General features: G+C 36.0%; 2 protein-coding genes across 11 annotated transcripts in view; one reads left to right on the top strand and one right to left on the bottom strand.

The window, feature by feature from the left end:
* The window catches only part of AKAP9 (A-kinase anchoring protein 9), a 168,580-nt gene extending 165,082 nt beyond the window's left edge, over nucleotides 1–3,498 (bottom strand). Inside the window, exon 1 of the mRNA XM_010978037.3 lies at nucleotides 3,468–3,498. Coding sequence (XP_010976339.3) covers nucleotides 3,468–3,495 — 28 coding nt within the window. The 5' untranslated portion in view covers nucleotides 3,496–3,498. The remainder of the gene's footprint in view (nucleotides 1–3,467) is intronic.
* A 1,364-nt stretch (nucleotides 3,499–4,862) lies between these two features.
* Nucleotides 4,863–26,889, top strand: part of MTERF1 (mitochondrial transcription termination factor 1) — a 453,452-nt gene continuing 431,425 nt past the window's right edge. For 9 of the 10 annotated variants that reach the window (XR_010381700.1, XR_010381702.1, XR_010381706.1 and 6 more), the window contains exons 1-2: nucleotides 4,863–4,931; nucleotides 5,443–5,504. Coding sequence is in view for 1 of the 10 variants with exons in the window: in XM_010978028.3 (XP_010976330.1) it covers nucleotides 5,473–5,504; nucleotides 9,322–10,489 (1,200 nt within the window). In the remaining 9 variants the exon portion in view is untranslated. Of the gene's footprint in view, nucleotides 4,932–5,442; nucleotides 5,505–9,321; nucleotides 13,589–26,889 lie in introns of those variants that run through there. The other variant, XM_010978028.3, reaches the window with a different exon arrangement.

The following is a 26,889-nucleotide window of genomic DNA, read 5'->3' on the forward strand; positions in this document are numbered from 1 at the left end:
TCTGGGTTCTGAGATTCTGGATTCAACAGGGTGCAGCTGGCAAAGCCAAAGCATAGGAGGACAACTGGCACCTGGCTTCCATAATGGTGAATGAGACTCAGTCTATGCCCTCAAGGAATTGCTGGCTAACAGCAGAGGAGATCAAAATGTATGCTCTATATTCATTTCAACACAGGGTAAAATGCATTACATGACTGAACAAAGTGCTACAGAAGCACAGAAGTGGAAAAGACTTATTCTGAGTGGGAGTTTGGAAAGGCTCCAGGGAGAGATGATATCATCCTCCCTGGGTTAAATGACTATTATGAACTAAATGTATCACCCTAAAACTCCTATGTTGAAATCCTAACCTCCAAAGTGACATTATTAGGAAGTGGGGACTTTGGCAGGTGACTGTAAAGGTAAAGCTTTCACAAATGGGATTCTTGCTCTTATGAAAGAGATCGCAGAGAGCTCTTTTGTTCCTTTCTGCCATGTAAAGACATAGTGAGAAGATAGTGTCTACCAGGAAGGGTCCTCACCAAACACTGAATCTGCTGGCACCTTGATCATGGACTCCCAAGCCTATAGAATCATGAGAAATGTTTGCTGTTTAAACCACCCAGTCTGTGGTAGAATGAAGAAAGGGAAGTTGAACAGAAGAAAAACAACTCTGTGCACTACTCGTGTTGGAAAGCCAGAACTGGAGTTGAAATCTTTGACCCTCCATTCCAGTTCTCTACTCATTACTGTTTATTCATTTAACACATATTTACAGAGTATTCTATCAGAATTGTATTTGGCTACAAGCAACAGTATACCCAGTCAATGGTGTCTTACATAGCAAAGGTCTAGAGACAAGAGGTAGTGTTGGCACTGTTTTCTAATACCATGCAGTATCAGTTTCCCAAGCATGACACTGCACTTCCTTGCCTCTGATCCTTTGCCCGCTCCTCTGCTCTCCATCTCTACTTGTTAGTCATTCTCTTAGATCGCTAGGGCTGCTATAACAGAAATACCACAGACTGGGTGGTTTATAACACCAGGCTGACACATACTTTCCTTTCTTCATATCAACCATTAAGTTAGATCATGGCAACAGAACCTTAAGAAATATCTTTCAAAAATGGAATGCAGTCATTCAAAAATGGTAATATTATTTTGTCGTTTAGTATATTACATGGTGGCATTTCAAAGCATTGACAAAGAAAGTATTATTCATTAAATGATGTTGGAATAATTGACTAGCAATTTGAAAAAGAAATAACTAAATCTCTACCTTGTTTTCTATTCCAAAGTAAAATCCAGGTAATTCAGATTTAAAGGAAAAACATGAAAAATAATAAAGTTCCGGAAGAAACTATGGGTGACTGTTCTTTATAAATGAGAGATGGAAAAAGGCTTTTTAAGTGCGACAAATAAGTATAAACTCAAATACAGTGTAGGCCTGGGGTTAGGAGGACAGGTTCTAGAAGATACCACCTGGGTTGAAATCTTGGTTCCACACACATATTAGCTTTGTGACCTTGAAAAAGTCACCTAATCGATCTAAGCCTCAGTTTCCTCATCTACAAAACTATGATACCTATGTCAGAGGACTAAATAAGGAAAATAATTTTATGTGTAAAACATTCTGGAATATAAACCAAAAGGACATAAATAAAATGTGAATGGTGGTTATTTCTAGTTGATGGAATTATGGGTGAATTCCCCCCCCCCCCCTTTTCTATATTCTACAGAAAAATATTTCTAATTTTGTATTTTCTGTAGTGAATTAAAATATTACTTCTCTCTGAGTGTCAGCATAGCATTGCAATTATGATCATAGATTCTGGTTACAATCACTTACTAGTTCTATGAGCTTAGACAAGTTACTTAGCCTCTATCTCAGTTTCCTCATCTGTAAAATGGAGATAATATTTCCACCATAGAATTAAGTGAATTAATATAGGTGAAGTGATTAGAGTAATACCTGTCAAGTAGTGTTCTACGAATGTTTCAAATATTATTAATATTTTCTGTTCTAAGTCCTTTCTCTCAAAATTCCTATTCTTCGGATGTCTTTAAGTCAACAAACTAAGTTACAGATATATGTGAGTAGCTCATTATAGTTTAATGCAGGTGTGTGTAGACTATAGCCAATGGCCAGGTGGCCCTTGAGTTAAGAACAGTTTTTACATTTTTAACGAGTGAAAAGACAGAGAGAGAGAGACAGAGAGAAAAGAATTGCAAAAGAGACAGTATGTGGCCCACAAAGCCTAAAATATTTACTACCTGGGCCTTTTTGGAAAAAGTGTGCTGCCTATTGGCTTAATTTCTTTTCCCTTTCAAATATGCTTCTGATTTAAAACCATGTGACAAATACCAAGGAATAAATCTCTAAAGGTAAAATTTCAAGATACCCTGTAAATAGGAAGGGATATAATTTTGGAAAAGGAAGATTTTATTCCATCTTGTGAATATTTGCTTCCCTGCTCTGTGGCAAGATAATGTTTTCTTCCGGTGGTTAAAAATCACTTCATGGTAATTGAAGGCATAGAACAGTAGGATCAAGCAACACAAAAGGTACTCTTATCAGGCTGAGAGGAATCTCAAGAGAGTACTGTGTTTCTCTTGGCCAAGTCTGTCCTGCTGATGATGGCAATCTAACTGCTATGGGAATCCAGAATCATATCGGGTCTGGAATCTGCAAATTTGCTAGGCTAAGTATCCAGTTCCTTGCCATAGACCTTTGTGATAATGATTTTAAAAGTAGGAAAGCTGACTCATGAAGTCTTTCTAGACCCTGGTTAGGCGTATTTCAGAGAAAGAAAGTTGCCAGTGCTAAAATCTTTAAAAATCTAAGGTTATTAAAAAATAATTGTTCTGAAAAGGGGGAAAGGTAGCTCTTTAGTTTGTTTGCAAACAGCAAGAGTATTAACAACCTGTACTAACAACTATCTGAGTAACTTTACAGTTTTACTCAGGCTTAAGCAATCTGTAGCCTTTCCATTTGTTTTCATATGCAAACCATATAAAGTATATATGGTTTTCACTCAAAACACACCACCAATGACAACCAAGTAGTAGTCATTTGCTCTTACTGGAGATAATGACAGCATTTCACAAGTCATTAACGATTAAACCTCTTTGCAAATATGAGAAGAAAAAAACAAATTGATGATACACGGTCTTAATCCAACCATTATTATACTTTGGTTGTTATTCTTTTCAGCATTTCATAATATGCATTTAAAATATATTTATAATCAGAAAATTTGGGGCAGGAAATATGTAACTTGTTTTTAAAAGAACCAATTTCTTTTGCCTACAAGACATCACTAAAAACAAACTTAGTAATGTTGCTTAAGGAAGTCTGAAATAACCTTTGATAATCTATGTCAGTACAACAAAGCATGCACTATAAATCACAGAAGACTTACTGGTCAAGGAGGTATAAGACATGCACTCTCTTGCTGCCTCCTATTCTAAGGGTTTCAGCATCTCACCTGTAAAGTAAGAGCACTGAGTCTCCATAGTCTCAACAGTCTTCTTAAAGCCTGAAGATTAATGATTCCTAAAAAAGATTTTATTGTTTTACATTGATTGCAAGGAAGTTTATAGATATAACATTTATATATTTATGCATATAAATTTATATATTTATATATACTAGTAAATACTAACTGGGATATAAAAGTTCCTTCCATGCAGAAATACACATAAAAAGACCATTTCTAATTTTTCAGGACTTTTTTTTTTTTAACCTGGAGCAACTGAGGTAAATAGTTTCACTTACCAGATAGACTGTTTTTTTTTTTTAAGCAATTTAAAGTCCCAAAGGTAAATCTTTATCCTTATAAACCAACAAAACAGAAAGTTAATTCAAAACAAAGTGACAGCAACAAACCTGCAAGGAGTAATCTAAGTGACAGAGTGAGGATAAAACATTAATTGGTTCATGGGTGCAGAAATTAGATGAAGAAAATTCTACCATTATGCTCTTACATGGAGGAAGGTGACGCAGGAAATTCTTCCTTGCAGTAAAATTCAGGATCGACCTTCTCCCCTACTTAATTTTTTTAAGGACCAAACTACCCCTTCTTGTGGAAAATAATTTTGCAGCCTGAAGATTATTTCATTAATCTATGGATAATCCTTCTTTTCAGGGTAACAGTAGAATTGCCTTGAATGGAAATTTAATCTCCGTTGCCACCATCCCCAAGCAGGTGAGACTGAGGAGACCAAAAAGGTTTAAGGCGACACCTCCAAAGGGTGGCAAAAACGCACTGGCTGTAGAGATTAAGTTTCTATTGAAAATTTGATTTAAACAGCCTAAATTCGTCACAATTTAAAAAGAACCAGAAATAATCCGTGTTGTAAGCACTTAAGGCGAAGCATACTAGAATCGCTTCCCAGACTGAAGGCTGAGGCAGAATTCGGGACTAGCAGCCACACTCCAGGGTTTCTAAGGTGCTTCAACAACGAAACAACCTGGAACTGTTTCATGAGCCTTGGTTCACACGCGTTTTCCTGCACCAAAAGCCGATGTATTCATCTTCGTCATATTAATCACATTCATAAGCGTAACCATCCTACCAGGCTGCAAAATTAATGTATGTATCAGCGACTTTCCCACAGTGTGTCAAGGGAGTAAATGGATCTCTGCAGAAACTCTCGGCTTCCGGCCCAGCAGTCAGGAAAGCTCTGCGTCCCGCCCCGCCCTCCAAAATCAGCCTCAAGGGCCCTTCCAGCGCTTACCGCGGTCTCCTGCCGCCCTCTGCCGGGCCGCTGGCGTCGGACTACTGAGAGCAGTAGCGCGGCCCCCTGAGAGCGCCACGAGGATGACGTCACTTTTGAGCGCCGCCCGTGGCCGGAAGTTACTCTTCTCCACTTCCGTCCCTCGATTCCGCTCCAGACACCGGAGGCGGGAGTGAAGCTCTTTACCGCGCTTAGTTACAGTCCAGGTTGAGGTCGGTGACTCGCTGCCGCTAAGCTTTTTCATTTTTAGAAGCGGGTCTGGGTGATTGTGTTGTATAGCGGAGTCCCATCCCTAGCAGCTCCTTGAGGAGTTTCCTTGTAGAAAGAGGGGTGAGGAGAACAAGTGGAGTGGAACCCATAAGTTCGAATCTTGCTTCAGCTAGCTAAGTCAAGTTAGTAGTGGAGCTCGGCGCTTTTTCTGATTTTGTAATTTTAGGAATGATACCTTCCTTTTAAGCTGTGGAGTTTAAGTAAAATAATGTATATGAAGCACTGAGTTTTGGTTTTACGAATCATTCTTTATTCGGCTACCGTTTTCCATCATACTCAGGAACGTACCTGGCATTTTCTTGTCAGTTATCTCTGGGAGATTCTTAGTATACAAGAGATTATGCATCTCACGGGAACATTATACAGTGTTATGTGAGATTTAGCTCTTTATTTTGTGTTACAAAGTCCTGACAATATTTTGTCCCACCCTCCCTTTTATTTTTCCATTTCTAGGGACATCAGTTTTCCAGTTTTTCTGGAGGAATGCAAAGCCTTCTTTCCTTAAGACAAATGAGGTGAGAAATGCATTGTTGTAAAGATCTACAAATTTACCTCGTTATGTCAAAAGAAGACCAACTGAATGTTGTATCCTGGAACCAGTGGTTACCCATTTCCATTAAAAACCTCTTTGTCCAGGGAATTGTGGAGCAGAGGGGAACATAAATCCTTTTTATTCCTTAGACCTCACAAGTTACAGGTACAGAGATTTTCAGTATATTTGTTAATTTTGGCCTTTAGCCCTTGCCTTTGATTAGTTAAAATGTCAGTATGAGAGACAGATTGACATAAATTATAGAATATTAATTACTTTTGTAATTCTTAGATTGAGGCATTTGATAATCTTGCATTAGGCTGCTGAAATATTTACTCACCTTGCTAGATATAATCGGACTATTTTGAATGGATATTAGGTGCTAAAATAATATTGATGTTTATCAGGTTTAATTTTTTTGTGTTGGAAACTGAAAAACAGCTTTTATTCAATTTCCCCCCCCCGTATATATTAATGTCCCCCCCTTTTTTTTTTTGATCTTACATTTTCTGAATTTTTTATTTTTATACAGTTTTTAAAGGTTGTATTCCATTTACAGGTTTTACAAATACTGGTTTTATTTTCCGTGTTGTACAATACATCCTTGTAGCCCACCTTAAACACCCAATAGTTTGTACCTCCTCTTTCCCAACCCTATATTGCCCTCCCCAACCCCATCACTGGTAATATCTGTGAGTCTGCTTTTTTAAAATTATATTCACTAGTTCTTGTATTATTTAGATTCTACATATAAGTGATATCATACAATATTTGTCTTTATCTGTCTTATTTCATTTAGCATAATGCCTTCCAAGTCCATCCATGTTGCTGCAAATGGCAAAAATTTCGTTCTTTTTTATGGCTGAGTAATATTGTATTGTATATATGTATATATACTACATTTTCTTTATCCATTCATCTGTTGATGGACATTTAGGTTGCTTCCATAGGTTAGCAATTGTAAATAAAGCTGCTAGAATGCATGTATTGGGTGCATATATCTTTTTGAATTAGTGTTTTTGTTTTTTTCAGAGATATACCACGAGTGGAATTGCTGGGTCATATGGTAGTTCTGTTTTTAGTGTTCTGAGACCCCTCCATACGGTGTTTTTTTAAGTTTTTTTTTTGAGTTACAGTTTCCATACTGTTTTATACAGTGGCTACACCAATTTATGTTCACACCAACTGTGTATGTCCCCTCCTCCCTTTTTATGTAAGTGATATTATCCTAGCCATACTGTTAAGCAGTTTGCCACTTAGAATATCTTGGACATCTGTCTGTTGTGTTAGATCTGCCTCATTTTTTAAAGCAGGCTATATAGTATTATACTGCATACATATATGACAATTTATTAATCATTCCGCTATTGGTGGCCATTTGGTGGGTTTTTTTTGTTTGTTTTTTGTTTTCGCTACGGCAAATAATATTATAATGGTCATCTTTTTTTTTTTTTAGTAACAAATGTGCATTCTTATCCTTTGTTTTCTCTGAATAATCTCCAAGAAGTAGAAATGCTGGATTAAAATGTATGATGGATGGTGCCAAATTCCCTTACAACAGTGATATTTGAGAATTTCCCCTATTTTCTCATATGTTCAACTGTTGATATTAGTTACCATTGTTCTTAGGCTTAGCTGAGACTGCTCATGCTATTTTCTTGGGTCAATTTATTGCAATTACATTATTGCAATCAAAAGCAAGTTTTTGTTCCCAGTTCTAAGTCCAGTTCAACTCTTTTTTTCCCTATATGAGTAGAATACTTCGTTTTACATTCATTAATAACAAATTACTATGAGACAAATGATTCACTTTAACGTTAAGTCGAAGATTTGTGGGAAAATGCTATTTGAATGGGGTGTTGTACTATGGATGGACATCGGAAGGATGGCCTTTCTGAATGACAGAACAACTTAAGCAAAGGCAGGGAAACAAGAATGGTCAAGGGTATTTAGGCTTAGAGATTTGAGAAGCATTGGTACTTGGTTGTGAGGTTGTAGAATAGAAGAGACAGCTAGAAAGGTCAGTCTGAAGATTTTACCTTGTAGAGGAGAGCTACAAAGATTTTTAATCAGGAAATGAGGGACATAATCACATCTTTGTTTTACAAATGTACTGTGGTGGCAGTTTTAGTGACTGATACTAGAGAAGCAAGTTAGGCAGCTGTTACAGACCGAGTGAGAGAATAGCAAAGAGTGGAGTGGTTGGATTTCAGAGATACTGGCAGCTGAATATAAATGATTTGATGACTGTGAGGTTGAAGAAGAGAAAAAAAGCAAAGCTTACTTTCAGACTTTTTTTAATCATGAATGACTATTAGCATAATAGTGACTTCATTAATCAGAGGAGAGCTAGTTTGTTTGAGGGCTGAGAAAGATGCTATTTGGGTTTGGACATGTTAATTTGTGTGAAAGATCCTTCCCTGGAGAACGAATTATAACCAAAGACATAAAATCCACCTATGACAGATTCAGGAGAAACCTTAATTTATTACTCTTTTGTTGAGAAATTTGGCATGTTTTTACTTACTTTAGTTTGTCACTAGTAAATTTTTTTTAACTCTCTGTGGCTTGTTCAGCCCTGTTTCTCAGGAGTAGAGTGCATTGCCTAGAGTAGTGACCTTCAGACTTTTTTGATCATTTACACACAATAAAAAAAGGTTTGTACATGTACCTCCAATATATGTATATTTATTTACTGATTAGTTACATACATGTTTTATAGTACTATTATATTATATGCATTATAAAGCATATAAAAACAGAAATTTTAAAAGATCAAGACAAATATAAATTGCAGTTTTACTGTTTTCTTCGTGCATCCCATTGGATAATCTTGTACCCCTCTTTGGAAAGCACTGGCCTTATCTACAGCTGTCAGTGTTCTGTCCTATTATCCAGTAGAGGTCACCCTTGAGCAGCTGGAAGAGAGAACAGGTTGAGCTGTGCAAGGTAGACTTCATTCTTTAGGTAGGAGAATCTTACTATTTATTTTCTTTCTTTCTTTCTTTCTTTCTTTCTTTCTTTCTTTCTTTCTTTCTTTCTTTCTTTCTTTCTTTTCCTTTTTCAGTTTTATTAGGTAGAATTATTACAGTTTGACTGCACATACACATTATATTACATGTAAATACATATATACAATATACTGCACTTTTTTTTAGTTTACATATATTACTAATTATTGTTTCTAGAACAGATTAGGTCTTTAGCTTTTTAAACTTACATAGTTATCAAAGGAATAAAGCCAACTACAAAATAAGAATCAACAGAATGTGGTAATCCAATCATAAAAGACAGTCAAATGTGCTTACACATTATTTTTAAGTTTTTAAATTCATGCATTTTGGGAAGAGTGCAGTTACAGAGTAGTAAGTGGTGTTGTAGAGACATGAAGAATAATGATCACAGAATATGGCACAATCTGAAACGTGCTTTTGCTGTTGTTTGATGTTTACTTTGTGAGTGTCCTGCATTTTGTTTGAATGTTATTTGAATCTATTATTTTGGAATCTTTTCCTAATTCTTTGAGGATCTATAGGTTATCTGAGTTACAGAAATGTTCCAGCCTTGTAGGCATGATCCAATAAAAGGACAGACACAGAGGAGCTTCTTTTATATGGATCTTGAAAGCAGGTCAATGTAAAAGTTGCTGAATTGTTACCATGGCACCAGGAGCACAAGAAAAGCTGGATATCTAGGTATTTTCTTATAGAAATGACCATGATCCTTATAGGGTCCTAATATAGTCTTTTATCTGTTTAACATGTGTGTTTGTATAATATTATATATGTTGTTTTACACAGCATTCCAAAAAGTTTGGGCTACCTGACCGTTACGGCACCAAGAAACCTCTTGTGTATGAGAAGTAACTTTCTCTTTGGTTCAAGATGTTGGATGATCCACTTTTCAGCAGAGATCCTCCTTAAATCAGTTTCATTTAGGCTTTTTGGTGTGAAGCATGGTAACGCATACAGTGAGTCTTTGGCAAATGAAGAACTGCTGAATAACTTACTTACTATGGGAGTCGATGTTGACATGGCAAAGAAACGGCAGCCTGGAGTTTTTAATAGGAAGGGTACCAATGAACAGGGCCTGAAGACATTTCTTCTGTCTAAAGGAGCTAGCAAAGAAGTGATTGCTAGCATCATATCAAGATACCCACGAGCCATGACACGCACACCTGAAAGTCTTTCATATCGGTGGAATCTGTGGAGAAGAATTATGACATCAGACCTTGAAATTGTAAATATTTTGGAGCGTTCCCCTGAATCCTTTTTTCGGTCCAGTAACAACCTAAACTTAGAGAATAATATAAAGTTCCTCTACTCGGTTGGATTGACCCGTAAATGCCTTGGTCGATTGTTGACCAATGCCCCGCGTACGTTCTCCAATAGTCTTGATCTGAATAAACAGATGGTTCAGTTTTTGCAAGAAGTCTGTTTATCTTTGGGTCACAATGATCCCACAGATTTTGTCAGGAAGATGATTTTGAAAAACCCTTTCATCTTAATTCAGAGCACCAAACGGGTAAAAGCTAACATTGAGTTTTTACAGTCAGCTTTCAACTTGAACAATGAGGAGCTGCTTGTTCTGATACGTGGTCCAGGAGCTAAGATCCTAGACCTTTCCAATGATTGTACCAGAAGAAACTACACAAATGTGAAAGAGAAGCTGTTTTCTCTGGGATGTACTGCAGAAGAGGTACAGAAGTTTGTTTTAAATTATCCAGGTTTGATTTTCTTGGGAGAGAAGAAGTTTAGTGATAAAATAGACTGCCTCATGGAAGAAAAAATTAGCATTTCACAAATAATTGAAAATCCTCGAATTTTGGATTCCAGCATAAGTACTTTAAAAAGTCGAATCAAAGAATTGGTAAATGCTGGCTATAACTTGAGTACATCAAATGTCAGTCTTCTGTCTTGGAGTCAAAAAAGATATAATGCTAAATTGAAGAAGTTACATAATCACTAGAACGCTGTTCTGGGGAATTAAGAAAAAGTCAGTCTTATAATGTAGTGATATAATTTCATTTTGAATCTGGACCTATTAAAAAGGAGAGGTTTGATTTCTTAACTACATGTATATTGTTCCTTTGGGTGTTTTACTTTAAAGGTTCATAGAAACTCATGCTTAGTATGCTCAAGTATCATCTTCCCAGCTACCTTTTCTGTAGCTTGAATTAATACAACATCCAATTTTATGGCGTAGGCTGTGGCTGTTGTATGAATGGTAATTGCTGACTGCTAAGGCAGAACACTGTGTAGAAAGAAAGTATAAAATAAGCTTTTTTGGTTTCTGTTAGATTTAAAGATGGACAGATTCATCTGGATAGTTCTATTTCTTCTCATTGTTTTGAATGGCAACCTATTTCTCCTGTTATTTCATGCATCTAAGTACAGTTCCTCTTCAAAATAAAATGCCAGGAAATATCTGAAAACAGAAAGGAAGAATTTTTCATCCCAAATTCTACATACTCCGTTTAAACCAGTATGCTTCCCTTTCCCCAGTTTAGGCTCAATTCACTGTGAGTATATTCTGATTTCTTTGAGGACAAGGGCAATGGTGCTTGTCAGGATAATGCTCACCCAAAGATAACAGTCCTAATTTTCAGAACCCATGGATGTGTTACATTACGTTGCAGAAGGACTTTTTAGATGTGATTAAGTTAAAGACCTTAATTTAAGGTCCTGAGTTGGGGAGACTATCCTGGATTATCTGGATGGGCCCAGTGTAATCAAAAAGGTTCTTAAAAATGGAAGAGGGAAGTGAAAGAAGAAGTCAGAGTTATGCGATGTAAGAAGGACGATGCACTTTTTCTTTGAAGGAGGAAGGGGACATGAACCAAGGAATGCAGGTGGCCTCTAGAAAATGGAAAAGATAAGGAAGCATTCTCCCCTAGTGCCTCAGAAAGGAATGCAGCCGTGCCAAGACCTTGAATTTAGTCCAGTGAGACCCATGTCAAACTTCAGACCTACAGAACCAGAAGATAATAAACTTGTGTTGTTTTAAACCACTGGGTTTGTGATAATTTGTTATAGCAACAAATAGACATGTAGCAACTAAATAGATGATTATTTGCATTTTAGGTGAACAAGTGTACCTTTTAGTATCATATCTGTATTTCTTCCTCTCAGAATATATCCATCCATCTTTCTGGAATGGCTAATAAGTTAGTGTTTGTAAAGCCCTCTAAATGTATGGGTAAAAAGACTAAATGTAAGTAATAAAATCTAAATAAAGGAATATTTTTGCCTAATGAATGTAGTTTAAAGAAATAGTGATAGTTTCTGTATATTTATGTTTTGTTGGTGTTTTTTCTACTATAAAGAACCAGGAATTTCTAAAGTCATTAATTTAAAAGAGAAACATGCTATCTGTATCTTGAAGATGTTCACAATCTAGCTCTGATATAAACTGAAAGAGAAGGAACAAATTATATGATCTTAATTACTTTTGTTTTCCAGAGGCATTTGTTTTCTAAATATGGGTTTTGAATTAACAATGGCACTTAACCTTTTAAGCTTGCTTTCTTTTTTTTTCTTCTATTGAAATATGGTTGATTTATAATTTTATGTTAGTTTCAGGTGTACAGCATAATGATTCAGTATTTTTACAGGTTATATTCTGATTTCTACAAGACAATGGTTACTACAAGACAATGGATATAATTCCCTAAGCCTTATTTCTTATCACTGATTTCCCCCCCCAAAACTTATTCCCACCACTGATAGAAACAAAATGCCTATTTTTTCAAGGCCATTTGTGTATCAGTGATACTCTTACTATAATTATTTGCAATAAATTATTTAATGGCAAGCAAGGGCTTCATAGAGACATTTCGTTAAAGTAATATATCTAGACACCACTCCTAACTAGCTCTGTAACTTTGTGTAAATATTTTCATTTTACTGAACTTGTTTTCTTATCTATAAGATTAAAAACTGACCTCACAAAGTTGCTAATCAGGTGATATAGGGTCTCTTAAGTTTCTTGCACATAGTAACTATTCACTGGTAGCTGTAATCAACAGTTAACAGTAGCATTTTTAAAAACAGCTTTATCAATGTATTATTCACATATCATATAATATACCAATTTAAAGTACAGAGTTCAATTAAAAATATTTGTAACACCATATAATAATCACCACAATCTAACTTTAGAATGTGTTTGCACCCTTTAAAAGAAACCCTGCATCTATTAGCAGTCAATGTGCATCATATCGTCCCCTCCCACTTCCTTGGCCCTAAGCAACCATTGATCTAGTTTCTCTCTATAAATTTACCTATTCTGGACATATCATATAAATGGAATCATACAATATATGGTTTTTTGTGACTGACTTCTTTATCAGCATAATGTTTTTAAAGTTCATTCTTGTAGCATGTATCAGTATGTCACTCCTTTGTACTACCAAATAATATTCTATTGTCTGGATACAGTACTAGTATTGGGAGTAAGTTATATTGTCATGACTTAAAACATGAAGTATTAATTCCTTAAAGTCTTCAGACTTGTATGGGAGTACTTTTTGAGGTAGTACTTTGAAATCTAACAAGTTTATAAGGAATGTGAGGGAGATGGGCAGAGGAAATAAAGGCTTATTGGCGTCAACTGGTCATGAGGATTTTACCTGGGCTGAAAAGAGCTGATACAGCAGCAACAGTTGCCAGTGGCCATGGAGAATGTGGTGTCACCAGAAGTAAAATACAGCACCCATTTAGGGGGCTGGGGAAGGACAACTTCTTTGTAGAAACAAATGGATAATGCTTGTTAGGCAAGATTAATATGTCAAATTTTAAGGTTTGAGTCTGCCTGAGAGAGAGTCAGTTCTTTAAAAAAAATATTTAGTTCTGGGCATGTCTTGGGGATTATTGCCGGTTTAGTCAGTTCCAGATGACTGCAATAAAGCCAGTCACATGGATTTCTTGGTTTCCCAGTGCATATGAATGTTATGTTTATACTATAGTTGTATAGTTATGTTCATATATCTACCAAGTGTGCAGTGGCATTATGCCTAAAAAATGTACATTCCTTTATTAAAAATACTATATTGCTAAACAATGCTAACCATCATCTCCTTTTTGCTGGTAAAGGGTCTTGCCTGGATGTTAATGGCTGCTGACCGATCAGGGCGGTGGTTGCTGAAGGTTGAGGTGGTTGTGGAAATTTCTTAAAATATGACGACAATGAAGTTTGCTCCATGAATTGACTTTTCCATTCATGAATAATTTGTAGTATGCAGTGCTGTTTGATAGCATTTTACCCATAGTGGAACTTCTGTCAAAATTGAAGTCAGTCCTCTCAAACCCTGATGCTGCATTATCAACTAAGTTTGTTCCATAGCCTAAAGCCTTTGTTGTCATTTCAGCAACTTTCACAGCATTTCACAAGGAGGAGTTTCCATCTCAACAAGCTGCTTTCTTTGCTTATCTGTAAGGAGCAATTCCTCATTCTTAAAAATTTTATGAGATTGCAGTAATTCAGTCACATCTTTAGGCTCCACTTTTAATTCTAGTTCTTTTGCTATTGCATCACATCTGCAGTTCCTTCCTCCAGTGAAATCTTGAGCCCCTCAAAGTCATCCATGAGGGTTGGATTCATTTTCTTCCAAGCTTATGTTAATGTTGATATTTTGGCCTCTTCCCGTGAATCATAAAGGTCCTTAATGACATCTAGAATGTTGAATCTTTTCCAGGTTTTCAGTTTACTTTGCCCAGATCCATAATACATATTTAAAATTTTCTCACTACCACATTAGAAAAAGAAAGGAAAAAGGGAAATTAATTTTCATAATATATTAATTTAACTCAGTATGTCCAAAATATATTGTATGTCTATTTAGGTCCTTTCCCCATTTTTAATTGAATTATTATTATTATTGTTGTTTTTGTTATTGTTATTATTACTATTGAGTTGTATGAGTTCCTTGTGTATTTGACATTAACTCCTTATCAGACAGATGGTTTACAAATATTTCCCTCCATTCCGTAGGTTTCCTCGTCACTGTCAAGGACCTTTTCTCTTATCCCTATGTCATCTTTTATTCCCTGTGTTCTCTTCTAGGAGTTTTATAAATTCAGATCTTATATTTAAGTCTTCTATTAATTTTTAGTTAATTTTTGTAAGTCATGTAATATAGGGATCCAGTTTCATTCTTCTGTATGTAATTATCCAGATTTCCCAACATCATTTATTGAAGACACTCTCCTTTCCCTATTGAGTAGTCGTGGCTCCCTTTTCAAATATTAGCTGACTGTATGGGTTTACTTCTGGACTCTTGATTCTGTTCCATTGATCAATGTGTCTCTTTATGCCAGAACAACATTGTTTTAATTACTGTAGCTTTGTAATATAGATCTTCTTTATTTCTCGAATTGCTTTGGCTAGTTGGGGTCTTTTGTGGCTCCATATGAATTTTAGGATTTTTTTCATTTCTGTGAAAAATGCCATTGGAATTTTTTTAAATTGAAGTTTAGTTGATTTATAATGTGGTGTTAGTTACCGGTGTACAGCAGAATGATTGAGTTATACATATGTATCTGTTCTTTTTCAGATTCTTTGCCATTGGAATTTTGATAGAGATCATATTTAATTCATAGATGACTCTGGGTAGTATGGACATTTTAACAACATTAATTCTTCTGACGCATGATCAAGGGATATCTTTCCACTTATCTGTGTCTTCTTCAGTTTCTTTCATTAAAGTCTTACAGTTTTCACTATATAGATCTTTCACCTCTTGGTTAAATTTATTCCTGAGTATTTTATTGTTTTTGATACTATCGTGAATGAGATTGTTTTCTTTATTTCTTTTTCAGACTTTTTTTGATACTGCATAGAAATGCAACTGATTTTTGTATATTGATTTTGTATTTTACAGCTTTACCAAATTCACTGACTAGTTCTAACAGTTTTTTGGTGGAAGTCTTTAGGATTTTTTTGCATATAAGATCATATCATCTGCTAACAGGGAACGTATGATCTGCTAATAAAGCCTCTATATTGCTTGAATGTGGGCATCACATTCTCATGGGGATACCTGGTAACCATCTGCAGGCCACATAAGCAAGCCTATTTTTTTAGGGTCTTTGTAGCCATGAGATTTTTGCATTCTATTAGTGAGGTAGCCTCTGAAATTTCTGTGCCCAGTTTCATATATGGATTTTACATCTGAAAGTCTGCATAGGAACCACCTGGAACAATGATTCTAAAACCTGGTTGATCAGATCTTTACAATCATCCATTGAACTCTTGCTTTTATTTTTATTTAAGATCTTTTTGTTTGAAACCTAGCAGTTATTTCCCTACCACAGGGAATTTTTCACTATTTGTCCCCCTCCATAGACTCTAGCTTTATGTCATATGGCTCATCTTTCTTTAGACTTTGATTTTACTTCTTTTGTGTCTTACCCCTCTTTTCCAGGTTCTAAGGTACAATGCCAAAATTCCCATTACTTGATTGTTGATTGATCTTGGACATCAATTTAAATATTGTTGCCTGAACTCACTTTGCATTCTAAATCCATTTGTACCTTCACAGCTGTATTCCATGAGCACGTATTAATATTGTTTTATTTTGCTTTTTTTTTTATAGTTTAGAGATCATTCTTTATTAGTACACAAGGAGCTGCTTCTTCCTTTATTAATAGCTGCATGGCAGTCTCTTGGATGGGTGTACCAGTATTTATTTAACTAACCTTGATTGATGGGCATTTAATCTACTGCCATTAAAAACATTTCTACAGAAATTTCTTTCTTTCCATATCATTGTTCACATGTGCAAAGTAACTGTAGGACATATTCTGAGAAATAGAATTGTTGGATCAAGAGGTTTATGCATTTAAAATTTTGATAGATATTGCCAGACTGCCTTCCGTTGATGTTGTACCAATTACACTTCTACCAACAGTGTGTGAGGATGCCTATTTCTCTTCCACCAACAGTAGGTTTTCAATTTTTTTGACCATTGCCAATCTGATACATAAAATTAGTATCTCCTGACTTCAGTTTCTATTTCACTATGAGTGAGGTTGAGCATCTTTTCATGTATTTAAAGCCTCATGTATTTCTTTTTGTTTAAATTGTCTTTTTATGTCTGTTTCTTATTAACATTTTTATTGATATATAATCATTTTACAGTGTTGTGTCAAATTCCAGTGTAGAGCACAATTTTTCAGTTATACATGAACATATATATATTCATTGTCACATTTTTTCCTCTGTGAGCTACCATAAGATCTTGTATATATTTCCCTGTGCTGTACAGTATGACCTTGTTTATCTATTCTACAATTTTGAAATCCCAGTCTATCTTTTCCCACCCCCAACCCCCTTGGCAATCACAAGTTTGTATTCTTTGTGAGTCTATTTCTGTTTTGTATTTATGATTTGTTTTTTTAGATTCCACATATGAGTGATCTCATATGGTATTTTTCTTTCTCTTTCTGGCTTACTTCACTTAGAATGACATTCTCCAGGAGCATCCATGTTGAGGCAAATGGCGTTATGTTGTTGGTTTTTATGGCTGAGTAGTATTCCATTGTATAAATATACCACATTTTCTTTATCATCTGTTGATGGACGTTTAGGTTGTTTTCATGTCTTGGCTGTTGTAAATAGTGCTACTATGAACATTGGGGTGCAGGTGTCATCCTGAAGTAGGGCTCCTTCTGGATATATGCCCAGGAGCAGGATTCCTGGGTCATATGTCTGTTGACCATTTATCTCCCCAGTTGAACTGTTTGTCTTTTTGTGGCACTTATTCATGTATTAAGGAAGTTAGCTTTTAGGCTATAATAATGCTATAATTTCCCCCCCAACCAATTTTAACTTTTAAACTTTTTTTTGGCCATATAGAATATTTTGATTTGCATGAACTTAAGTTTATTTTTTATTTCATGGTTTAGAAAGCCTTTCCCATTCCAATATTATAAAATAATTTCCCATATTTTCTTCTAGTAGTTTTATGATTTAAAAGACTACAATTTGATCCATCTCAATACCATTTATTGAATAATTCTTACTCCACTGAGAAATATATTTGTTTCATTTCTTTACTGTATCTGTCATATCACATTATTTCCACTTCTTTAAGCCCTCCTTTTGCATCTTTGTGATTTGTAGCATTTTAAGGGTTTGTTTAAATATAGCTTTGATATAGTTCTTGCTAAATTTATTACTAGGCATTTAATACTGCTGTTATAAATGGGATCTTTTATTTCCTTATATTTTGTAACTGACTTGTTTGTATACAGGAAGGCTACTTATTTATTCATTTATTTTTATCTTAAAAAATTTTTTTACCATTCCTTTCTGTAATTGTTGTGTCAGCTGATACTTCCATAACAATGTTAAATAACCATGCTAATAATAGACATTCTTTTTCTTAACTTCAATAGAAATGTGCCTGGTGTTTTTCAACTAAGCATGATGTATGCTATAAAATTGCGTGAAGCAAGACTCTTTTCTTATTAAGAATTCTTTAATTAAAATGAAGTTAGATGTGAATTTGATCAAATGCTACTGTTTATCTATGGAGATGATTATGATTTTTCTTTTCAGCTTATTAATATGATGAATTATATTAATACATGTGCTAGTAAGGAGTATCCTACCATCCCTGACATGAATTTAGCTGACCAAAGTGTATTATTTTTTTTAAGTACTACTAAATTCCATTTAATAATGATTTAATTATGATTTATGAGTAGATATTTATAATTAACTTGATCTATTGTTTTCTTCTGTGCGATATATTTTGGGTTTTGGTATCAGTATTTTGCTGGATATATTAAAACAAAAAGAAGAAAATGTATGGATGATTTTCATTATTGTTCTATTGCCTGAGATAGTTTATACAGCATTTGAAAAAGTTTTTATTATGAAAAATGTTAAATGTATATGAAAGTAGATAGAATAGTGTAACCCCATGTACCTGTCACCTAACTTAAGCCATTACAAATTTATGTCCAAGCTTGTTTCATCTATAGCCCTCCACCTCCCGCTGTCTATTTTACCTTCTGTATTATTTTGAAGCAAATCTTAGAAAATGGTAATAGTCTGTTTAGATTTTCTGTCTTTACTGAAGTCAATTTGATAATGCTATGTTTTTTTAAAGAATCATGCATTTTCAGATTTATTTTCATGAGTTTGAGCAAAGGAGTCTGTTCTTTTAATATCCTCTAATTCTGTGATTATTTCTAAGTTTTACTTCTTTAAAATATATTTTTTCTCCATTTTTTCTTAGTTAAAATCATGAATATTTATCTATTTACTTATCTTAAGAACTGACATTTACCTTTTTTTTCATTTGCTTCCCATTTAATTTTTTCCTGCTGTTATCTTCCTTTTGCTTTCCTTAGGTTTATTTTGTTGCCCTTTTCTAAGATCTTGATCTGAATGTTTAATTCATTCAGTTTCATTCTTTTTGATCACTCATTTAAGTTTCTAAGACTATGTATATTTTTCTGAGTACCACTTTATCTGCATCTCTTAGGTTCTGGTATATATTATTTTTATTACTTTTATTTTCTACGTATTTATCAGAAATGGTAAAGGAGCTGAGATTTTGAATGGTAAAGGTAGCCTGCCACAGTTTTGTGGATGCTGGAAGAAGACTTGAGATTCCTGGGTCAGAGACAAAGTACTGTTTATTACTCACAGCAATAACAACAGTCCAAGAATTAACTTCTGTGGCACTTTCCTGAGCACCACTTCTCCCAGGGCAATGTGAAGAGGGCCAGTTGACATCTGCAAACAGCATGAGTTGCATTACAGGGAAGAAACTCTGAGCATAGGAAACCTGAAACTTTTATAATGGCCAAGAAGCTTGATTCTCTTTTGAAGCTTCAGAAGAAGATACTGTCTCTATTTTCCAAGATCTGTTACAAGATCTTTCCAAAGCTGTTCAGGATATAAACATCCTTGGAAAGATAGTCCAGAATAAAGGAAGTTAGTGCCTTATCTTGCAAGATGTGCAGAAATGTAAGGGACCCATGGAGAATTATTTCCCACCAATATCCATCCCTTGTTTCTATACCACCTTGGCTTATATTAATTTCCCCAAGAATAAGCTATTCTGTTAGCCACTCTGATTAATCTGAACAAGATTATATCCAAATCCATTCACTTTGTTTTGTGTACATATGAAGCACATACGTATCAGTAGGATTCTAAGCAGCAGATGAGGCAAACTATAATATTGACTTCAACCATGTCCCTCATGCTTCTGGATTCATTTAGCTGAGAAACTCCCATAAGCCCTTTGGGTCTATCTAGAAAACCAGGTGGCTTTACTAATCATTAGAGAAATGCAAATCAAAACCACAGTGAGGTATCATCTCACCCATTAGGATGGCTACTATCAAAACCCAGAAAATAATGTGTTGATAAGGATATGGAGAAATTGGAACCCTTGATGGGAATGTAGAATGATGCATCTGCTATGGAAAAGAGTATGGCAATTCCTGAAAAAATAAAAATAGAATTATCATATGATCCAGCAATTCTACTTCTGGATATACATCCAAAAAAATTGAAAGCAGGACCTTGAAGAGAAATTGGCACACCTATAATCAATCATAGCGGCATTATTCATAGTAGCCAACAGGTGGAAGCAACCCAGATGTCCATTGACAAAGGAATGGATAAGCAAAATGTGCCATACATATACAATGGAATATTATTCAACTTTAAAAGGAAGGAAATCCTGTCTTGCTATAACATGGATGAACCTTGAGAACATTATGATAAGTGAAATAATACAGTCACAAAAAGACAAATATTGCATGATTCCACTTACACGAGATATATAGAGTAGTCAAATTTATAGAAACACAAAGTGGAATGGTAGTTTCCAGGGACTTGGGGGAAGGAGAATGTTATGTTGTACAACAATGTGAATATACCTAGCACTACTGAACTATACACTTAAAAATAGTTACAGTGGTAAATAATGTTTTATTTTACTACAATGAAAACAAAAACAAAGCCAGGTGGCTTTCTCCTTCACTTCCGTTTCTATATTAATTTACCCATCACTCAACTTCAACAATTAATAACTCATGATAAGATTAGAAGTTTATTCCTGTTTAATCCCTACCTACTTCTGCATCCCTTGATTATTTTGATATCATATAATTTCAACCATAAATCTGAGTACATATGTCCAAAATGTAAGGACTGCTAAAACTTTTATTATTAATTTTATCTATATCTAATCATGAAACCATCACACCTAGAAAATTAATGATTTTTGGTTGCTGTGCCTAAGTGTGGTCATGTTTTTCTTTATCCTACTTAGAGTTTATAGGGATTCTTAATTCTATATCTTGATGTATTTTTTTCAGTCTTGGAAAATAATCATTCTCTTTTCAGATTTTCTTTCTGCTCTATTCAATCACTCTTCTCCCTCTGAAACTCCAATTATATGGATATTAGACCTTTTCACTGTATCATTTATGTCTCTGGCTTGGTTTACATTACAGCAAACATGTTGTGAAAAAACAGTAACAACAACAAAAAAGCCTGAGTCTGGGAGTTCCTTTGAAATATATTTGGCAGGATAATTTATTGACTTAATTAAAAATTTTTTCCACAGTCCCCAGTAGCTGTTATGTTCTAATTCTGGGTTTTCTAACTTTAGGGTATTGTAAACAGCCCTTATATAGAAGCCTAAAAAAAGAGCCTGGATGGAAATGGGAGTTTCTTGGCACCTGGGATAAAACCCCACCACCCAAGTTTTTGTTTGGGGAATACAGATTTAGGGGAAGAATAGCAGTGGGAACATGAAGGTTGCGGGGAGGGGGTTCATTGAGGAGGGCAGAGGATGCAGGACTGACAAGAGTGGGGTTAGCTTTCAGAGACTGGGGTGGGGTGCCAATGTAGGTGACAGCTTTGTGAGTAGTTGGAACCTATACCCTTTACCCTTGGAGTGAGATCTTCTGTTACGGAGTTGAGGTGGGGCATGTTGATGCCATGGACAGTGAGCATTTATGACTGTCTTAGAAGCTGACTTAATGGATCCCTGGCACAGAAGTATGGTGTGGCCTGTCTTTTAATGGACTGGTGGGCTTAAGCAATGAACATCTCATGTGTGAGCATGATGATCTGAAGGTCAGAAGAGATTTACCCTATTCTCAGGGCACCACTGGCACCACTGGGTGAGCTGAAGGGGAGAATGCAGTCTCCCAAATGTGAGTTGTAATATCTTGATACCTCTGACTGGTGGTGGCTGAGCCAGATTTTTTTTTTTTCTATGTAGTGTATATCCATTTAATGTACTCTGTAATTTTTTTTTTTTGGTATTTTCCTTTTTTTTTTCTTAATGGAGGTACTGGGGATTGAATCCAGGACCTCGTACATGCTAAGCATGTGCTCTACCACTGAGCTATACCTCCCCTGCAATGTGCTCTGTCTTGCTCTTGAATGTTGTAGAACAAATTCATACCTTGTTTGGTCCCTCAAAACCTGTTGTAATCATCCAGGTGTACCTTTGTTTTTCTCAACTTAGTCTAATTTAAAGAAAAAAAAATGAGGAAAGCAAATTTAAGAGAGCTCTTTTATTCTTGCACTTCCTTTGTTAGCAGCTATAACAATCTTTGGGAAACTTAAAAAGGACATGCAGAAACAAAGGAGAAAAGCCAAGACTACTATTTTATGGTGCAGTAGACTAGGTAGAAGAGAGAAACCTTGGTAGAAGCAACAGGTAAGAGCAGGTGCAGGTGAATCAAACAGAATAATCCTCAGGAAGAAATAAAAGAATGATGGTGCCTAGTTTAGACCAGGGATGTGGCCTGAGGTGTATGCTGGTGAGAGACTTGGGTCTGTCCTTAACCTATTAGACTCTATCCCACACCTTCACTCCTTGCCTCCAGTCTCTGTCTTCACCTACGGGATGTGCTCTACTGTGCTGGCTCCAAATAATAGTGGCCAACGTTGGTGGCTTGTATTTGGGTCTAGGATGTCCACCTCCTGTTGCCCAATAGGGAGGGAGGTCTGCAAGCTCTACTGAAGAGGGTGTTACTGGGAAGCCATGTCACAGGCATAAAAACTTGAAACTCTCAATGAATTTTCTCATAGAAACATGGTGCATAGTTCTATAGTAGTTAGCACAGGTGCATTTTGGTGCTGTTTAACTATCAGCACAACTATATGGGGTTAAACAGGCTATTACGGGGTTTCCTAAGAGCATGGAGTATAACATTGTTTCTATGGTAAAATACTTTTAAAAATTCCACAATAGACTGACAAAAGAACCTTTGGATACAATCTGTTTGTAAATTGGATTGGCCTGGCTAGGTTAAAGAGGCCCACCCTGCTCCACAGCTTTAATGTCTGCCCCTCTACAAAGAAGGCAAAGTCTTTTATAGTGACAGATAAGCCACACACTCTGATTTTAAATAAAGATAGAGATTGACTCCTTATAAGAGAGCCTGCCTGATTTAAGACAGGCCATATTTAATGAAATGTGGCCTTAAATGGGCCTGCTCTAAATGAGGCAGTTTGTGCAAAATTTTCTACCATTATCAGCCCATCTGTGTTTACTTTTGTGTGAAAGTAAAAGTTTCAGTCTTAATTTGAATAAAAAATGGCATTGCTCCTGGTAATAAGGAATGTGAATATCACCCAGTAAAAAAGTAAATCAAAATGGGGTTTTTATTTTTTACTGGTTGCCATCTTCAGTGAAGAATGAATTAAATACATAGAGTCAAAAGAAAGATAAAGAGGGGGTGGTTGACAGTTTAATCATGTTTTATGTAACACTTGTTTTTCTTCTACATTAACACATTATACCATCCATCAGGACAAATTAATATATCTTGGGCCTTTAAAAACTATAAAAAAGTAATTTTAATGGTTGCAATAACAGCTTCAGATGAATGCTGGAAAACAGATACTCTAAACTGTCAAATAGCATTATGTATTGCTTGGCTCTGTTGAAACTGCAAGTAAATGCTGCTTTTGTATGAAGTTTCCTTGACTGCCAATGGAAGAACTGTAACATATTTATTGAGAACAAAATTGGAATGGGACTGAGACATGTTACAACAGAATGATACCTAATCCCTTCTTGCCAGTTGGACTGAATTAAAATACTAAATCATTAGGACAGTAAAGGGTTCTTGGTTATAAGAAGGAATAATTAAAGAGATTTTAAAAAGTGGAATGTTCATATTTACATCACTTATGATACAGAGATTTTACTTAAAAATATGATTTCTTATAATGTGGGGGGAATAGATTTAGATCCTGTATAAAATATGTGTTATTGGGAAAAAATATCAGAAAAGATTCAGAGATGAATTTAACTGTGTTATGGAAAGTGTTTACAACAAAGGCCAATTCCTACTGCTGTTTACTGCAGGTAAGGAGCTTCAGGATGCTATCCTGTGTTTGAAAGGGGTGACTCATGCCATCATTTATTGCAGTTAATTGCTAATGTTTGTGAGGAGCACAGTATGTTGCAAAGCAGGACTGAGTAATCCATGGTGACCTTTTGTGCTATCAAAGCTTTATCAATTAGAAGCCCCTGATTGTAAATTCAGAGAATGCCCAGTGAGTGCCGTCAAAGAAAGATCACACTTGGCTACTTAAGCAATCCCCCCTCCCCCCATCCCCCTTTTTGGCTCCTTTTCCTTCTAACTGAATCCTCTCTAGGGTGCTGTTTCCAAATCTGCAAAGTGAAGAATATTCCAAATATTTTCATACTTCAAGGAGTGTTGTGGTTTGTATAAGCAATATCAGGAATTTCTGAAAAATAGTGGTTAGTTTTTCCTGCTAAATGCCTTTCTTCTTGAGGCCCCTACATTGGCTAGCTAAATTCCTGGTCACCTTCTTTCCCATCTACTTCAGTGTATTGACCCTGGGCCTGTGTGACCTTTCGCAAACCTCCTTAAAATGTTTAAAAATTGGAAATTAAAGCCTTTATTTTTCTGTATTTTTCCCTGTGAGTCAGTCTTAATGTATTTGTTCATTCTCATTTACTCATATCCAGATAGGATTTTTCATTTCTTATTTTCCTTTGTGTTACTACAGCTTTTGACATTGTTTAAGCCCCATCTCCTTGCCTCTTGTTGAAATTCTCTGCTCTGGTGTCTTCTCTGACACTGCTTTGTCCTGGATCTTCTTTTGTTTCCTTTTTCCTTTTTCCTTTTTCTTCTTTTTTTAAACTGACCTGTCTATTTTATATTCTTTAATTTGGCCATTACCCAAGCCTCAGCTTTCTTTTCCTCTTCTACCCTCTTGGCAAGCTTATTTACTTCCAACTGTTTCCCAAGGTCCAGGTCTACATTTCTAACTGCTGTCGAACATCTCTACCATGCCCATCAAAAACAAACCCCCAAATCAAATTCATGATCTTCCTCTGCCCAGATTCAGGATCCTAAATTGTTACCTGAATTACTCCCTTCCATCTCCTCACCAGTTTCGCTCTAGGAATTACTGCTGCTGAGTCCCCATGTTAGCACTAAGTTGTAGTTCTCCTTTCCCCCACCTCCTGCCATCATGGATTAGTCTGTAAGACTGCACGTTCAGCTTGATTGCTATGTGTAACTCCTGGGGGATTTATGGATCAGTGTGGTAGTTCTTCTGGTCTCAGTTGGGTCTACTCATGAGTCTGGTCAGCTATGGGTTGGGTAGGTGGCTCTACTCACCTTGGCTTGGCCCACTCACATGTTTGGATGTTTACTGACCTTTGCTGGGCCTGTTAACATGTTTGGATGTCTGCTGGCTATAGATTGGTCTTTTACCCTCTTACCTTTCTGCTCAAAAGGCAGGCCAGGTTTGTTCTCATAGCAAAAACAGGGTTTCAAGGTTGTAAGCCTCTGACAACTCATCTGAACTATGGTGGGGGCCTGGTGGTTCATTCAAGGCAATAGGAAACAGGTGAGGGAAGCATTTCCAGTATAAGAGCTAGTATAAAATGCAGGAAAAATGCTGAGAGAAGTGACCAAGCTGTAGAAATGAACTCCAGAGTGGCATCCTCCAGTGAGGAAGCAGAGCAAACCAGGTGTCTGCGCACAGAAGTGGTACTGGATTGAGTGTGACTGGCACTCAACTGAGTGTATTGATGGCATAATTAAAGTCTCTGTGTCCTTTCCTTTCTCTATGCCCACTGAAAGGTGAATTGGTTTCACTGAATGTTGTGGTCAGTCATGATGGAATGTCTACTCGTTTGATCAAGCCTGCATCAATATTGCTCTGAGAAAAAAATTGCGGATATCCTGAAACTGCCCATAGAGAAAAAAAAATTTTTGTTAAAAGCTTTAGATTGAATGATTTCATTATTTTGGTAGCATCCTAACCCCTCTCACTTGGAAGCTCTTTCAGTTCTTCAACTGAGTATTTTTCCTGCCTCAGGGCCTATGAACTTCCTGTTCCTCATGCCAGGCTCCTTTTCATCCTTTATATCTTCTGCTAGAATGTCATCTCTTCATAAAATCTTCCCCTGAACACCCTATCTAAAATTGATTTCACTGGTTTTTTTTTTCTGTTTATAGTCCTTTGTTTTTATAATACATCATAATTGATAATTATTTACTTTTTTTTTCTTCTGTTTTTGTCTCTCTAGTTAAACTATGAGATCAGTGAGGCTAGGGGCTGCTACTTCCCTAGTGACTAACATACTGTCTGACACATACTAGAGACTAAATAAATATTTGTTGAATTAATAACATGGAGGGAGATATGTTGGGGGAGGGGAAGGGAGGGGACTAAGCTGGATCTAGGCATGGTCTGGATGCCTAGAGCTAAAGTATGTTAAATGTCAGTCATGAAAACCCCAAGACTAGTGGCCAACAGTCAAAATATGATATCCAAAGGAGAGTGATTAACTTAGGTCCATTCTGGACTGTTGTCTAAGGAGTTTGCGCTGGTGAATAAACAAAAGGCAGTAGAAGTCTGTAGGGCAGTAGGATACTCTTACTCATACTCATATGCAGATGGTAACATCCTAAGTGTCCTACCTGGAACTGCTGTAAGTTGTTACTGGTCCTCAGTCAGTGTCTAGGGGAATAGACTAGAAGGCCTGCGAAAGGCTAGGCATGTTGCCTTTCATCTAGGGTAAGATGGGATCTTAGTTTAGGACATCGTTTTAGTTCAGTTATTTTTGTTCTAAGGAATAGAACCTCTCAAGTTATTTCAAAGAATAAGGAGGAAGGTAAATATAACAGGAATCTCAGCTTAGCGACCAGGCCACACAGGAGTCTGGTACAAGCAAAGCTTCATGGGAAAGCAGAAAAACCACACTATAACTGAGTCTCACTGAAGATGGAACAAAAGCCCAGGTGGCTCTTTGGACCTCAGTACCAGGAGTTCACAGATCTTTAGACCAGGTCTCTGCCTTTAATATAACTCAGCAGTTCTCTTGT

The sequence above is a fragment of the Camelus dromedarius genome, chromosome 7, assembly GCF_036321535.1.
Source record: "Camelus dromedarius isolate mCamDro1 chromosome 7, mCamDro1.pat, whole genome shotgun sequence".
NCBI classification, from domain to species: Eukaryota; Metazoa; Chordata; class Mammalia; order Artiodactyla; family Camelidae; genus Camelus; species Camelus dromedarius.